The sequence below is a fragment of the Cyprinodon tularosa genome, unplaced genomic scaffold (genome assembly GCF_016077235.1).
Source record: "Cyprinodon tularosa strain WSP-4 unplaced genomic scaffold, ASM1607723v1 ctg498, whole genome shotgun sequence".
In the NCBI taxonomy this organism is placed as follows: Eukaryota; Metazoa; Chordata; class Actinopteri; order Cyprinodontiformes; family Cyprinodontidae; genus Cyprinodon; species Cyprinodon tularosa.
Genome location: NW_024039227.1, coordinates 143,007 through 156,847, shown reverse-complemented (window position 1 = coordinate 156,847; position 13,841 = coordinate 143,007). Strand labels below are relative to the sequence as shown.

At 48.2% G+C, this 13,841-nt stretch overlaps 1 protein-coding gene across 3 annotated transcripts in view; it reads left to right on the top strand.

Annotated features, from left to right (window-relative positions):
- Positions 1-12,837, top strand: part of arid1ab (AT rich interactive domain 1Ab (SWI-like)) — a 78,743-nt gene extending 65,906 nt beyond the window's left edge. For 2 of the 3 annotated variants that reach the window (XM_038302679.1, XM_038302680.1), the window contains exons 5-20: positions 627-867; positions 948-1,037; positions 2,426-2,596; positions 4,613-4,916; positions 4,990-5,135; positions 5,218-5,315; positions 5,398-5,607; positions 5,713-5,917; positions 6,702-6,834; positions 7,148-7,323; positions 7,782-7,911; positions 7,997-8,116; positions 8,190-8,286; positions 8,377-9,199; positions 9,277-9,407; positions 9,481-11,403. In XM_038302679.1, the coding sequence (XP_038158607.1) occupies positions 627-867; positions 948-1,037; positions 2,426-2,596; positions 4,613-4,916; positions 4,990-5,135; positions 5,218-5,315; positions 5,398-5,607; positions 5,713-5,917; positions 6,702-6,834; positions 7,148-7,323; positions 7,782-7,911; positions 7,997-8,116; positions 8,190-8,286; positions 8,377-9,199; positions 9,277-9,407; positions 9,481-11,403 (4,998 nt within the window). Of the gene's footprint in view, positions 1-626; positions 868-947; positions 1,038-2,425; positions 2,597-4,612; positions 4,917-4,989; positions 5,136-5,217; positions 5,316-5,397; positions 5,608-5,712; positions 5,918-6,701; positions 6,835-7,147; positions 7,324-7,781; positions 7,912-7,996; positions 8,117-8,189; positions 8,287-8,376; positions 9,200-9,276; positions 9,408-9,480 lie in introns of all 3 variants that reach the window. The other variant, XM_038302678.1, reaches the window with a different exon arrangement.
- The last annotated feature ends 1,004 nt before the right edge of the window (positions 12,838-13,841 follow it).

The following is a 13,841-nucleotide window of genomic DNA, read 5'->3' as shown; positions in this document are numbered from 1 at the left end:
CGCCGTTTCAAGTGCAAAACCGCCGGCTTCGGGGCTGCAGCCAGCGTGAGTGTGAGATTTCTATGGGAATACTTGGCCTTTCTCCAAAGCATGTTTCTTTTTTTCCCCTCCTCCCTTCCTCCCTCGGCTCCCTCCTCCTCCTCCTTTAGTGTGACTGGCAGATGAGCTAGCATCTCTGAGAGCGAGCACATGTTCTCCACGTGACGGGCCGATGTGTAAACACTCACCTTCCCTGTTTCTGTCCCAGCCGGGCGGCTCAATAACAACACCACATGGCAGCGCAGGCTGCGGCCAGCGCCGCTTCTATCAGCTGCCTCCTGAGATGACTCGCTTCAAAAAGCCCCCCCCCCCCTCCTCTCATGCAGACAGAGTTCTCTGTTTGCCAACATGGATCATTTTCAGACTTCCAGGAGGAATGTGGAGCGTTTTCCTACTGGAGAAACGAGACTCCTGCTAATGAAGCGAGAGATTTCTGCCGGGTTCACTTATTTCACACGACTTTGTTCCAAGTTTTTTTTCCTGCGGGTTCTATCGTGAAGCAACAGCTCAGTTCGTTTTCAGGTCAAAGGTCACGGTCTCCTGATTTAACCCCTACTGAACCAAAGCTCTCTCTCTCCTTCCTCCAGGATCTGTCCGGCTCCATCGACGACCTGCCCACTGGTACCGAGGCCGTCCTGAGTCCGGGCGTCAGCACCTCCGGTGTGTCCAGCTGTCAGGGCGAGCAGAGCAACCCCGCCCAGTCGCCTTTCTCCCCACACACCCCTCCCCACCTGCCCGGCATACGCGGGCCCTCGCCCTCTCCGGTGGGCTCCCCGGCCAGCGTGACCCCGTCTCGCAGCGGGCCGCTGTCCCCGGCCGCCGTGTCAGGTAGGTTATTTGTCCAACTGTTAAACGGACCGCAATGGGTCCAGAATGGTCAGCGCCAACGTGTCTCTGCTGTCCCTCAGGTAACCAGATGCCTCCCCGGCCGCCCAGCGTCCAATCAGAAAACATGATGCATTCTTCCATGAACCAGTCACCCATGGGTCCAGATAGAGGTGAGGAAAAGTAGAAATTCAGCTTTTCAGGACCGACAAAAGAATTTATTGTCTATTAATCTATAGCTCTAAAGCAGCGGGATCCTTGTTAGATGATCTGAGAAAATGTCTTTTAGGTGGGGGTGGGGGTCATTTAGCAGAAGGCCAAGCCGGCATCGTGTCCAGCCTTAAATCAGAGAGCAGAAACTCTGAAGGCGTTTGGATCCGAGCTCAGGCTGCTGCTGGGATGTCTTCTGATTTAGAGTCAGATCCCACAGTGATGATCAGTGGGCGAATCACAGAGGCTGATCTGTTGGATCCATACAGGCTGGATTTATTAGTCCTGTTTCCAGCTTTCTTCAATCTGCTGCGGAGGATCGTTCTCCACCTTCAGCAATGTCAACGTGGGCATGTTTTTAATTTCTGTGGAGAATTTGTGGGCAGTCCTTTTAAACGGGGCTGTCATCAGCAGGGAAGTAATGAGGGTCGTTACTTAGCCTGAGCCACGCCTCCATGTTTATATTATGCTTCCAGGAATCTTTCCATGGTCTTCATCAGGAGTTCTCTGAGCTTTTAGTATCTTTAGAAACTGGATGCATGTGGTTTGATTGCTGCTTCTGTTTATGTTCCTGCTAAAAGAACAAAGTTTGGTTGTTTTCTTCAGTATTTATGGAGTGATATTTGTTCCATTAGTGTATAAATAAATAAAAAAGTAATTTTTTAATGGACATTTATCAGCAATAATACTGAAAATTTTGTTTTTTTAAATAAAATAAAAATAAAATAATAAAAAAATAATAATAAAAAAATGAATAAATTAAATTAAATAAAAAAAAAAACTGAGAAATGTCTAATATGTAAGCAAAGGCTTTGATGTTTTCTCCCCCCCCCCCAAAAAAAATACTTTTTTATAGATTTTTAGCTTTTTATTTTATTTTTATTTCTTTCACATTTCTTTCAGGTTGTTATCAAATAATTTTTTTAAATATAGTTTTCCAGACCACATTCTGCTAATTTCAAGCCCAAACCAAATGCTCACACTGACCGAGCAAAGGTTTGTTTCTCACTCTACCCTGGAGGGGCAGACAATGTGATCCATAAAACACAATTCGAAGAACAGAAAAAGATTTAAAAACCAAAAAACGTCAGAAAATAAATCCCAAAATAAAGTAAAAACTACATATTTCATAATTGGAGAAAACGTCAAAGTTTCCACCAAAAGTTTCATTTCTGTATTGATTTTTTCAAATTCCCTCTTATTAAACTTGCTCTTTGCAACAATAATGGAATAAAATCCACTCCATACATCAAAGGAAGGATGGTTTCAGTTTTTTTCTTCTGCCTATAAACGTTCTTACGTTTTGCGGTTCTGCCTACATGAGTGACCTTTCCCTCTGGATCCCTTCCAGCATACATCCGTAACCCTCAGATGCCTCCGTATGGGTCCCCTGGACAGCCTGGCTCTGCCTTATCCCCACGCCAGTCCTCAGGAGGCCAGATGCATAGCGGAATGGGACCATATCCTCAGAACAATACCATGGGGAACTATGGCCCTCAGGGGGGCCAGTATGGCCCACAAGGTGAGGCTCCATTAACGATGAGCAGCAGGTAGCGTGAAGAAATGGTGATTCTCCAAGAGGTTATTTAGAAGGTTTGCAGGGTTCAAATCTGCTTGATTTTAGGCAGTAAGAGAAATTTAATGACTTTAAACTGTTGCCGTCTGTGTTGAATTTTTAATTTAAGGATATATATATATCTATTAGGGGTGCACCGATTGCGGTTTTCTGGCCGATTTCCGATCACCGACCTTTTAAAAAGTCTGACCTGACGATTCTGATTTTGGTTGATACCGATTTGATTCTTTTTTTGCTATAACCAACACTGTGTTACAAGATCGCAATTCACTTTCAATGTTACAATCTTTTCTTGAAAAACATGCCCTTGAACAAAAGCCTTGAACCATTATAAACTTTTTTTAAACTGAGGTAGAGCCTTGACATAGAAATGAATTAAATAATAAATATTAATTAAATAAAACAAACTTAAGACTACAACATTGGTCTTTTGATTTTTTTACATTTCAAAAAACAAAACTTCAACAAAAGATCAGATTAGAGAACTGTTTTAAGGTTCTTACCAAAAATAAAGTGCACAGTATTATTTTGCTTTTACAAAATCACAAGGTTCAAGGTCCTTTGAGAACATACTAGCAACTTAAAAGAAAGTCCCCCGATGCAGAAGCTTTATGTCCATTTAAATGTATAAGCCATCTAAACAGAAACTTGCAAAATCTTACAATACTAAATCTTCTAACAACATTATCAGGGGTAAGCGTTGATCTCAGTCTTATTGGAGTCACTTGAGCATTAGTGGCAGGTTTTTCTTGATGAATAAAAGCATTTCTGCTTTTTCACCACTCAGGCGATCTTTACTCATCCAGCCAAGCTAAACAGGCGTTCACTTTCAATGCTTGTGCATGGGGCAGAGAGATAAGTTTCCTCGTAGTAGCTTTTTTTTTTTTCATTGCTCATAAGAGCTAACAGCGGGCCACCAACGGACTTCCGGTGGCTTTTGCTTTAGCCCTAGCTTGATTGTTCTTTTCAAATGCTGCATATTCAGCGGCTTGGTGGTTACTTAAATGGCGAACGAGGTTTGTAGTATTAAAGCTTTTGGAAGTGGTTCCATCCAGACTAATTTCGGCCTTACAAGAATTGCAAATTGGGAGCTTTTCGTCTCCTTCTTTAACAGTATAATAATTCCAAACCAACGACATAGCTGCACCTGGTGACCTGTGAACTGCGACACCGGATGTTGTTACAGTTCACTCGACCCGGTGGGCGGGTCTTTCAGTCAGCCGTCTCTAAGAGCAGAAAAAATATGGAAAAGAGACTTGATTTTAAGACACTCGCAGAGGTAAATAGATCGGTGGTTAAGATCGGTTTCCTATGTATATATCGGCCAATCACCCTAAATTAAGGAAATCGGGGCCGATCGATCGGCCGGCCGATTTATCAGTGCACCCCTAATGTATATATGTGTCCTCGAACTCAACGCTATTTCTGACATTTCGAATTGAAAAAGCTTCCTGGATGGGAAGCGAAACGTCTTCAACGTCTTTTTTGGAATGACTCCAATCTGGATGACTGAGAATCTTCACCAGCAATTTAAGGATAAAAGCAGTTTAATCACCTTCCAGACCCAAAATATTAAGTTATTACTCTAAATCCAGTCCTAACTTGGTTAAACCTTCAGATTATTCCTGAAATGCCTTCAGTTACAAAGCAGTGGTTCCAAACGCTGCTCCTCAGGGATCGTCTCTGTTCTGGTTCCTTCGATCCAAAGGATCGCCGCCTGTTATCAGAGACCCCTAAAACCTGCAGGGTCCCTGAGGAGCTCGGTCAGGAACCGCTGCTTTAAGGTCTGGAACTGTCTCTGTGGGTTTCGAGGTTGTGTAGTGAGTCATGGCCGCCAGCGGTGGAAGCTGGCTAAAGCATCAGACGTCTTGTTGGCACAGGCAGCAGCGGTTTGAAGTTTAGAGCTGAGCTGGTGGAACGCTTCCTGCTCCTGAGGGCCTAACCAGATCCCTAATCCTCCAGGCTACCCCAGGCAGCCCGGCTACACAGGGATGCCCAACGCTAACTACCCCAGTGGACCCGGAATGGGCGGCTCCATGAACGCCATGCCGGGTCAGGGCGGCGGGGCTCCGTACGGAAACATGCCGCCCGGACGGATAGGCCCGGGGCAGATGGGGGCCCGGCCCTTTGGTCCTGGCGGTATGGGCCCCAACATGGGGAACATGCCGCCTCAAGTGGGGTCCGGCATGTGCCCCCCTCCCGGCATGAACAGGAAGGACGGCGGCCCCTCCATGCACCATGGCGCAGCCAACTCCATACACAACAGGTGAGTGTGTCTGAACTTGGAGTCTGATTGGAGCAAAAACAACAGGTCCTCATCATCAAACTGTTCCCCTCAGACCCCCAGGATATCCCAACATGTCCCAGGGCATGATGGGATCAGGCCCCCCCTACGGCCCGGGGATGAACAGCATGCATGGTGTGATGAACCAGGGAGGGCCGGGGCCCTATCCAGTGGGAGGAAACATGGCCAACAACACCCCCGGTGAGTGGACCCTCTGCTCCCCATCAGACGTTGCTGCTGCTGTAAGACCTGCTCTGATAGCGCTGTTCTCCCCCCCCACCAGGGATGGCGCCAGGCTCTGAGTTTGGCATGGACAAAATGACCCCCGCCCAGAAGATCAACAACAAAGTGGATGCGACTCCAAAACCTGAATCCAAAAAGGTAAGAGCCAACGACCGTCATCTGAGCGCTGGTTTGTTTCTCCTGGTTTCTTCCTCATCTGCTCGTTTTTGTGTCACTCCAGAAGTCCAGCTCTTCCACCATCACCAACGAGAAGATCACCCGGCTGTACGAGCTGGGCCCCGAGCCTGAGAGGAAGATGTGGGTGGATCGATACCTGGCCTTCGCTGAGGAGAAAGCCATGGGGATGAGCAACCTGCCCGCCGTGGGCCGCAAGCCCCTCGACCTCTTCCGCCTCTACGTGTCTGTCAAAGAGATCGGTGGCCTCACCCAGGTTCGCTGGGTTCACTTTGTTTTTGTTTTTTTAAATTTCAACGTAAACATCTTTGAATGTTTAGTGTCTAACCTGAGATCTGTCCTCGTCTCTCTGCCTTACCAGGTGAACAAGAATAAGAAATGGAGGGAGCTGGCCACCAGCCTGAACGTGGGAACGTCCAGCAGCGCCGCCAGCTCGCTCAAGAAGCAGTACATCCAGTGTTTATACGCCTTTGAGTGTAAGATTGAGCGCGGCGAGGACCCGCCCCCTGACTTCTTCAACACAGACACCAAGAAGAACCAGCCCAAGATCCAGCCTCCGAGCCCAGGTGAGAGCTGCTCTCAGGTTACCCCCCCACAGAGCTCCCTAAACCCATCAACTCCCTCAGTAATGTTTAAAGCGAGACCCAGTAGAGCCGCCATCTTTTTCTGTGCTCTTCTGTCTGCTGCAAAATCTGTGGTTAAACCCGGTGGTCCGGTGTTTGCTTTGGGTGGGGTTGTTAGCTGACGTTCAGAGGAAGAACCGATGCAGAGAGGCGGCGTGGCAGGAGGATGAGGTGCTGTGACCGTAGCGGAGCTTCCTGCCTTTGGCCCGGAGCCATGGCAACGCAGCAACGCTCCCTGGAGATAAGCACCGTGGTTAAAGGAGCTTCAGGGGTTCTCTGTGTTTATATGAACACGTGTCACACATCTCTGCCCCCCCCAATCGTCTACACTGGTGGGGAATCCTTGCCCAGAGGGAGGGGGGGAGGTGCCGTGTGAGAACAGAAGAGGCTGATGTGAGAAATGTGAATAACTGTGACCTGCTGGTGACCCGACTGTGTGGTGATTTAATGAATGGGAACCTGTGACTCACCAGACGTAATAGTGAGAAGTCCTGAGCTCAAGTTGAGGATGAGCGATACTATGTCACACGCACTCTGAACACAAACAAACCATCAGTCACTCTTTCACACACCCCTCCCCTTTAGAAAGCATCAGTAATCTGTTTAGAGTCAGGAGGTGGAACAGTGAACACCGACCGAGCAGAAACACACTTTCATTGAATCCTAATGAGACGGTTTATCTGGAGAAATCTGCTGCAGCTAAAGTGTTATGTTGTGGTCCTTGCAGCTGGTTCAGGGTCCCTCCAAGGGCCACAAACTCCCCAGTCAACCACCAGCTCCATGGCAGAAGGAGGAGACCTGAAGCCCCCCACGCCAGCCTCCACCCCGCACTCACAGATGCCTCCGATGCCCGGCGTCAGGTAAGAAGCTGAAGCCGGAAAATCATGTTTTCATGTTCGTTTTATCTGGAGTCACATTAATAACATGAAACCTCCCCCCTAGTGGTGGAACTGCAGCATTACAGCAGAAATCAGAAGGATTCTGTAATCAATCTACCCATCGCCCCTTAGAAGGCTTTTATTCTAATTATTACATATTATTTAGTGTCTCAGTGAAAGGAAAAGCCAATCAAGCAGTACTTTCTCTTAGAACTCGAGCTTCCTGTTCTGCATCCAGGGGTATGATAGAAATGATCCGTGCTGATATTGGACCTAACAAATTGTCCTTCTGCAGGAGTAGTGTGAATCTTCAGGATCCTTTTGCCGACGGCGGAGACCCTGCATTCTCCAGAAGAAACACCATGACTCCTAACTCTCAGGGCTACCAGCCGGGCATGGGCGGTCCGGAGATGATGAGCCGCATGGCTCCGTACGAGTCAAACAAAGACCCATTTGGAGGCATGAGGAAAGGTAGGAGCTGTAATAATAAACCTATTCTTCTTTATTAATGTGAAAAATGCTAATCAAATAAATAAAATGTGTTCTATGCCACACTTTTTCCATTATGCTGGAGATTTCTTCCTGTTAAATGGGAGTTTTTCCTCTCCACTGTCGCTACAAGCATGCTTAGTGTGAGGGATTTCCTTCAAGTCAATGAGTCGATGCAATCAATTAGTTTTTCTTAGACAGAAAACTTTGAATCAATTTGACTGTATGATCTGGTTGAACTGTAAAATGCCTTGAGATGACATGTTGTGAATTGGCGCTATAGAAATATAGTGATTTGAATTGGATTATTTAATATAGATTAGTTAATATAGATTATTTAATACAGATTATTTAATACAGATACATACATTAGCCTTCCAAATTGGTGTAAAAACAAACCAGAGAATTAAAACATTATGGTTTTGCTTGTTCTTTATAAGCGGGAGAACAGTTCATGCCACCGAACCCTAACAGCAGCATGGGGGAACAGTATAACAGAGGACCACCAGGACCCATGGGGGCCATGCCAATGGGTCAGAGGCAGCAGTACCCATACGGATACGACCGAAGGTCAGAACACTGCAGGCTGTTTGGTGTAGGCTTTAATGAAGCCAGGGTTATGGAAGCTGATGACGGCTTTTGGTTGGTTTTACAGGCAGGAACAAGGCATGGGCCCTGAGGGAAACATGGGCCCCGGAGCACCTCAGCCCAGTATGATGCCTTCTGGTGCCGACGCAGGGATGTATTCACCCAGCCGCCCCCCGCCACAGCAACGGTCAGTACCACGGCAGGGTTATCATCCCATCTCAAGCTGCAGAGTTGCTCTTTACTCTTACTCTTGTTTTCAGGCACGAGTCATACACAAATCAATACCCTGGCCAAGGGGCTCCCCCTGGTGGCCCATACCCGAATCAGCAGCCAGGAATGTACCCACAGCAGCAACCTGTAAGGACATCTATTAGTTTTACCACCATGTTGATTCTGGTTGTTCCAAACATAAAACCAACATGTCCTCTTATTGTTTCCTGCTGACAGAACTACAAGCGGCCTGTAGACGGCGTGTACGGTCCTCCAGCCAAGCGCCATGAGGGGGAAATGTACAATGTTCCTTACAGCGGTCAGCAGCAGCCTGGGCCCCAGGCCACCGGACACCAGGGCCAGCAGGACATGTATAACCAGTATAACACGTATCCAGGAGGGGAGCGCAGACCACCGGCCCCGCAGGGCCAGTTCCCCTTCCCCTTTGGAAGAGATCGAGGACCTTCATCTGCAGGTCCAAACTCCCAGTCCCACATGCCGCCTCAGATGATGACCAGCTCCATGCCTTCTGGTCACGATGGGCCCCAGGGCCCCATGTGGCAGGGTCGCAACGAGATGGGCTTCCCTAACTACCCCAACCGACAGGGGCCTCCAGTACCGGGCCAGGGCCCCGGGTACCACGGGATGAACCGCTCAGCAGAGGAGATGATGCCTTCAGACCGGGGCATCAACCATGAGGGCCAGTGGCCCGGCCACGTTAACCAGAGGCAGCCGCCGTTTGGACCCGCCAGTTCTGGACCACCTATGACCAGACCCTTACCCTCTACCTACCAGACTTCTCAGAACCACATTCCTCAGGTGTCGAGCCCGGCTCCCATGCCGCGGCCCATGGAGGCCAGGACGTCCCCCAGCAAGTCCCCTTATATGCACCCTGGCATCAAGGTGCAGAAAGCCGGCCCTCCGGTGCCTGCGTCGCATATCGGCCAGGCCCCCGTGCAGCAACCCATGATCCGGAGAGATGTGGCCTTCCCCCCCGGCTCTGTGGAGGCGACCCAACCCCACCTTAAACCCAGACGGAGGCTCACCATGAAAGACATCGGTGAGTAACTGCTTTCATTTCTGTGATTTAGATGCTTAAAGAAAGTTCTGATCGTTTTGACTCTTTTGCCTACAAAGGAACTCCTGAGGCCTGGAGGGTTATGATGTCCCTGAAGTCCGGTTTACTGGCTGAAAGCACCTGGGCCTTGGACACCATTAACATCTTACTGTATGACGACGGCAGCATTACTACTTTTAATCTCTGTCAGGTGAGAACCTCCGCTCTGCAAACTCAAGCAGTCGGTCGTTTCAATCGGATTAATTTGACTCTTTGGTTTTCAGCTGCCTGGCTTCCTGGAGCTGATAGTGGAGTACTTCAGGCGCTGCCTCATAAAGATCTTCGACATCCTGAAAGAGTACGAGGTGGGAGACCCCGGTCAGCGCACCCTGATAGACCCCAATGCTGCAGAGGTCTCTGACGATGAAATCCCCCTGCCTGAGTGTGAGGACATGGACACAGATGAGGAGGAGGATGAAGACGAGGAGAACGAGGAGAAAAGGCCCAACCATGAGACCTCCTCACTGGTGAAGGTTAAGGAGGAGGAGGAAGAAAACTCCCCGAAAGACAAATCCTCTGACGACGAGGAAGAGAAGAAGGAGTCTTCTACCAAGGAAGCCGGTAGCTCTACCTCAGGGTCTTCTCAGGACCCCAACATTCACTCGGAAAAGCCCAAGCAGGCGAGCAAGTTTGATAAACTCCCCATCTGGGTGGTGCGTAAAAAGAAGAACCCCTTCCAGTTAAACCACTCATCCAAGCTGGGGCAGCGGCAGAGTTTTGACAGCGGCCTGATACACTGGAGCATTGGCGGTGGCGACACTACTGAACACATCCAGACCCACTTCGAGAGTCAGACGGACCTTCTGAAGCTGCGGAAACGCTCGCCGCCTGCTGCCGAAGGCCGTAAGAAGGCCAAGCTGCCGGGCCCGACGACGGAGAACTCTGAGAAATCCAAGTCCTGTTCGGAAGACAAGGTCCACCAGCAGCCGGCCCAGTCTTCTGATCCCGACAACGCCTCGTCGGAGAAGACCCCTTCCTCTCTGCCCATAGGGGCTCCCGTCACCGCCACCATCGATGACGTACTGTCAGCCCGACCGGGGTCGGTCACTATGGAGGTGGTCCGAGGAGGCGTGGACGAGCAGAAAGAGAACGGCAAGTACCTGTTCAGCATCAATCCGGACCCTCAGAATCGGCGCAACGTCAAAATACTAGAAGACGAGCCTCACAGCAAGGACGAAACCCCCCTCAGCACTCTGTCGGACTGGCAGGACTCGTTGGCGCGACGCTGCATCTGCGTTTCCAACATCATCAGGAGCCTCTCTTTCGTTCCCGGTAACGACCTAGAATTGTCCAAACACCCGGGCCTCCTGCTGCTGCTGGGCCGCCTGGTGCTGCTCCACCACAGGCACCCCGAGCGCAAACAGGCGCCGGTCACTTACGAGAAGGAGGAGGAGGAAGACGAGGGTGTGAGCTGCGACAGAGACGAGTGGTGGTGGGACTGCCTGGAGGTGCTGAGGGAGAACTGCTTGGTCACTCTGGCCAACATCTCCGGCCAGCTGGACCTTTCCATCTACCCAGAGAGTATATGCCTGCCGCTGCTGGACGGCCTGCTGCACTGGGCCGTGTGCCCCTCGGCGGAAGCCTTGGACCCCTTCCCCACCCTGGGGCCACACAGCTCCCTCTCCCCCCAGAGACTGGTCCTCGAGACCCTCAGTAAGCTCAGCATCCAGGACAACAACGTGGACCTCATCCTGGCGACGCCGCCGTTCAGCCGCTTGGAGAAGCTCTACGGCTCGCTCGTGCGCCTGGTCGGCGAACGCAAAGTGGCCGTCTGCCGGGAAATGGCGGTGGTTTTGCTAGCCAATTTAGCTCAGGGCGACAGCCTAGCAGCGCGGGCCATCGCTGTGCAGAAAGGCAGCGTGGGAAACCTGCTGGGCTTCTTGGAGGACAGCCTAGCAGCCACGCAGTACCAACAGAGCCAAAGCTCCCTGCTTCAGATGCAGGGCGGCCCCCATTTTGAGCCTACCAGCGTGGACATGATGCGGCGGGCGGCCCGGGCGCTGCACGCCCTGGCTAAGGTGGAGGAAAACCACTCAGAGTTCACTTTGTACGAGTCGCGCCTACTAGACATCTCTGTGTCGCCTCTCATGAACCCTCTGGTGTCGCAGGTCATCTGTGACGTTCTGTTTCTGATTGGCCAGTCATGACAGCCGCCAGCGGCGTTCCGCTCTGCCTCTTTCCGTTCCCTCCCAATCTCCTTTTTTCGTATGTGTGCGAATGTATGCGTGGTATGAGTGAAACGAGTACGAACCGACTGTCCTTTGTTTTTAATTTATGCAAAAATCACCTCGGACTCTGTCTTTTTACCCCCCCTGCTTCTCACTAAAGGAAGGAATATCATGAAGTAGCTGTGGATTTAAAGCGTCTCAAGCGGAGCGATTAGCGGCAGGAAGGAGCCGATCAGGACCCAGGCATAGGACAGAATGCACTGCCCTGCAGACTGGACTCTGGTTTTTTTTAAGGAAGACAAAAACTACATTTAAAAAGGAAAAAAAGGTATAAAATAAAAAGCTAAAAAAAAACAACAAACTGTAACCAAAGTTGCTGTTTCGTTTACAGTGAGTTTGGGGGATAGATCCACGCGCTCGCATTCTCCCTCAGAGGGAGGGGGCCTGCAGGGCCACAAAGGAAACAATATTCTGGTTCACGTCAAGGTTACGTAGACTCCCGGACTGTGGTGTGGTATAATTGCTGTAATTTTTTGGATGCTATATACTCAGCCTCACCAGAACCACGTTATTGGCTGTGAACAGACATCTATCATGGGAGGCCTGTGCAGTAGATTGTAGGACTTTTTTCTGTACTGTACACCTTAAAAAACTGTAAACATACTGTAATAATACTGTTTCACACTGAGATATGCTGGCTTGGCAGCAAACTGTAGTTTTTAAAAACAGTTTTAGTTCATGTCGAGAGAAAACGGCTTTCCCCCCAAAGTATGGTGAACCTACAACACCCCGACCTCTTCTCTTTGTCCCTTGATTGTATGACCTGACCCGCTTATATTAAAAAGTCACCTATAGGACTGGTCCTTAACGCTAGACGCAGTCCAGGCTGCAGTGTAAATATCACGTTGTACATTACACTTCTCTCTTTCTCAGCTTCTGTTGCTCTTCATGGTTTTTAATCTTTGAGTTTTCTTTTGTTGTTTTTTTTCACCCTGCATCAAGTAACGCCATGTGATTTACTTGAGGCCACCCCGCTCCGTTATTTCGGCGCGCCCTGCTCTGTTCAGCGCCCCGCGGAGGGCGTCCAGCTGCTGTCTGATGCCACATCTAAACAAACGTCGAGTTTCAGCTTGTCTCTGCTCTGAGGGTTGAAAAAAGCAGATCAGGTCTGTGGTTTGATTGGAGCGCCCTCACAAAGACAAACTAAACCTTGATGAAGAAGGCGGTTTTAATCTTTATTTTTTTTTTTTTTCCAGTGATGCGCATTCTGCATATTTGTATCTCAGATGTAGCTAAAGACTTGATGTAAATTCCTTTTTTCCCCTTTTTTGGCTTAATGAATATCATTTATTCAGTATGAAATCTTTATACTATATGTTCCACGTGTTAAGAATAAATGTACATTAAATCTTCGTAACATGTTTGCTGTGGATTTATTTTGGATTAACCTTTTTTTTTTACCTGCAAGCGTAATTCCAACATTGGTATGATTTCTTTTAGATATGTCAAACAGAAGCAGAAAACAAGTTTTTTTTTTTTTTTTTTTTTTTTTTTTTTATTTATGCAAAAAAAAATTTCAAAAAGTGGGGAGTGGATTTGTATTTACCCCCCTTCTTTTTTTTTTTCTTTTTTAAACAACCATAATCGTAGAACGAATAGCGTCATAAAGACCATAGCCGGCAGGTATTCTCCAGAGGAGCTGCAGAGATTCCTAACCTCAGCGATCAGGGTGGTTAAAGTCAACCCACCCCCTAACTAACCAGGCTAGGAGGAGTTAGTTGGGTAAAGGGGCATTGCAGCAGTAAAGAATGTAAAATTGTGACCCTCTTACATTTGAAACAGGGTTTCTGCAGGTCATTAAAAGTTATTATGTTTTAAATTAAGGCCTTAATTGGCATTAAAGTTAATTACATGTATTTATTGTGGCTTTTAAAATGATTTATTAAAAATATATATATTACAAAACAATTTTGTCCGATACATCAGATTTAACTGGTTCTGCGTGTTCGTGCAGAACTGCTTCCAGTTGATCGTAAAACCTGTAAAGTATGTTTGTAAAAGAAGCTCGAGGTGGAGAAAACGTTAGAGAACGGTAAAATGAATATTTCAACAAAAGTGGCTGGAAAACGAATTCAGAACATGGCTGCAGCCTGTCGACGGTTAAGATGACGGATTTTGCTGTGTTTTATTTATATATCTATATATACACACACAGTCGTGGGTACTTGTGGTTGACATTAATTTTGTTTCTAAGAGCACTAAAAATAATTAAATTAGAGTTACTTATTCCCGTATAAACCCTGTGAGAAAAACTTGCTGCATACCTGTCCTTGTTTTAGGTCATCAAATATCAGGTTCTTTTTTCATTTTATCATTTAGCGAGTTTGAATAAACAAAAAAAAAATATATATATATAT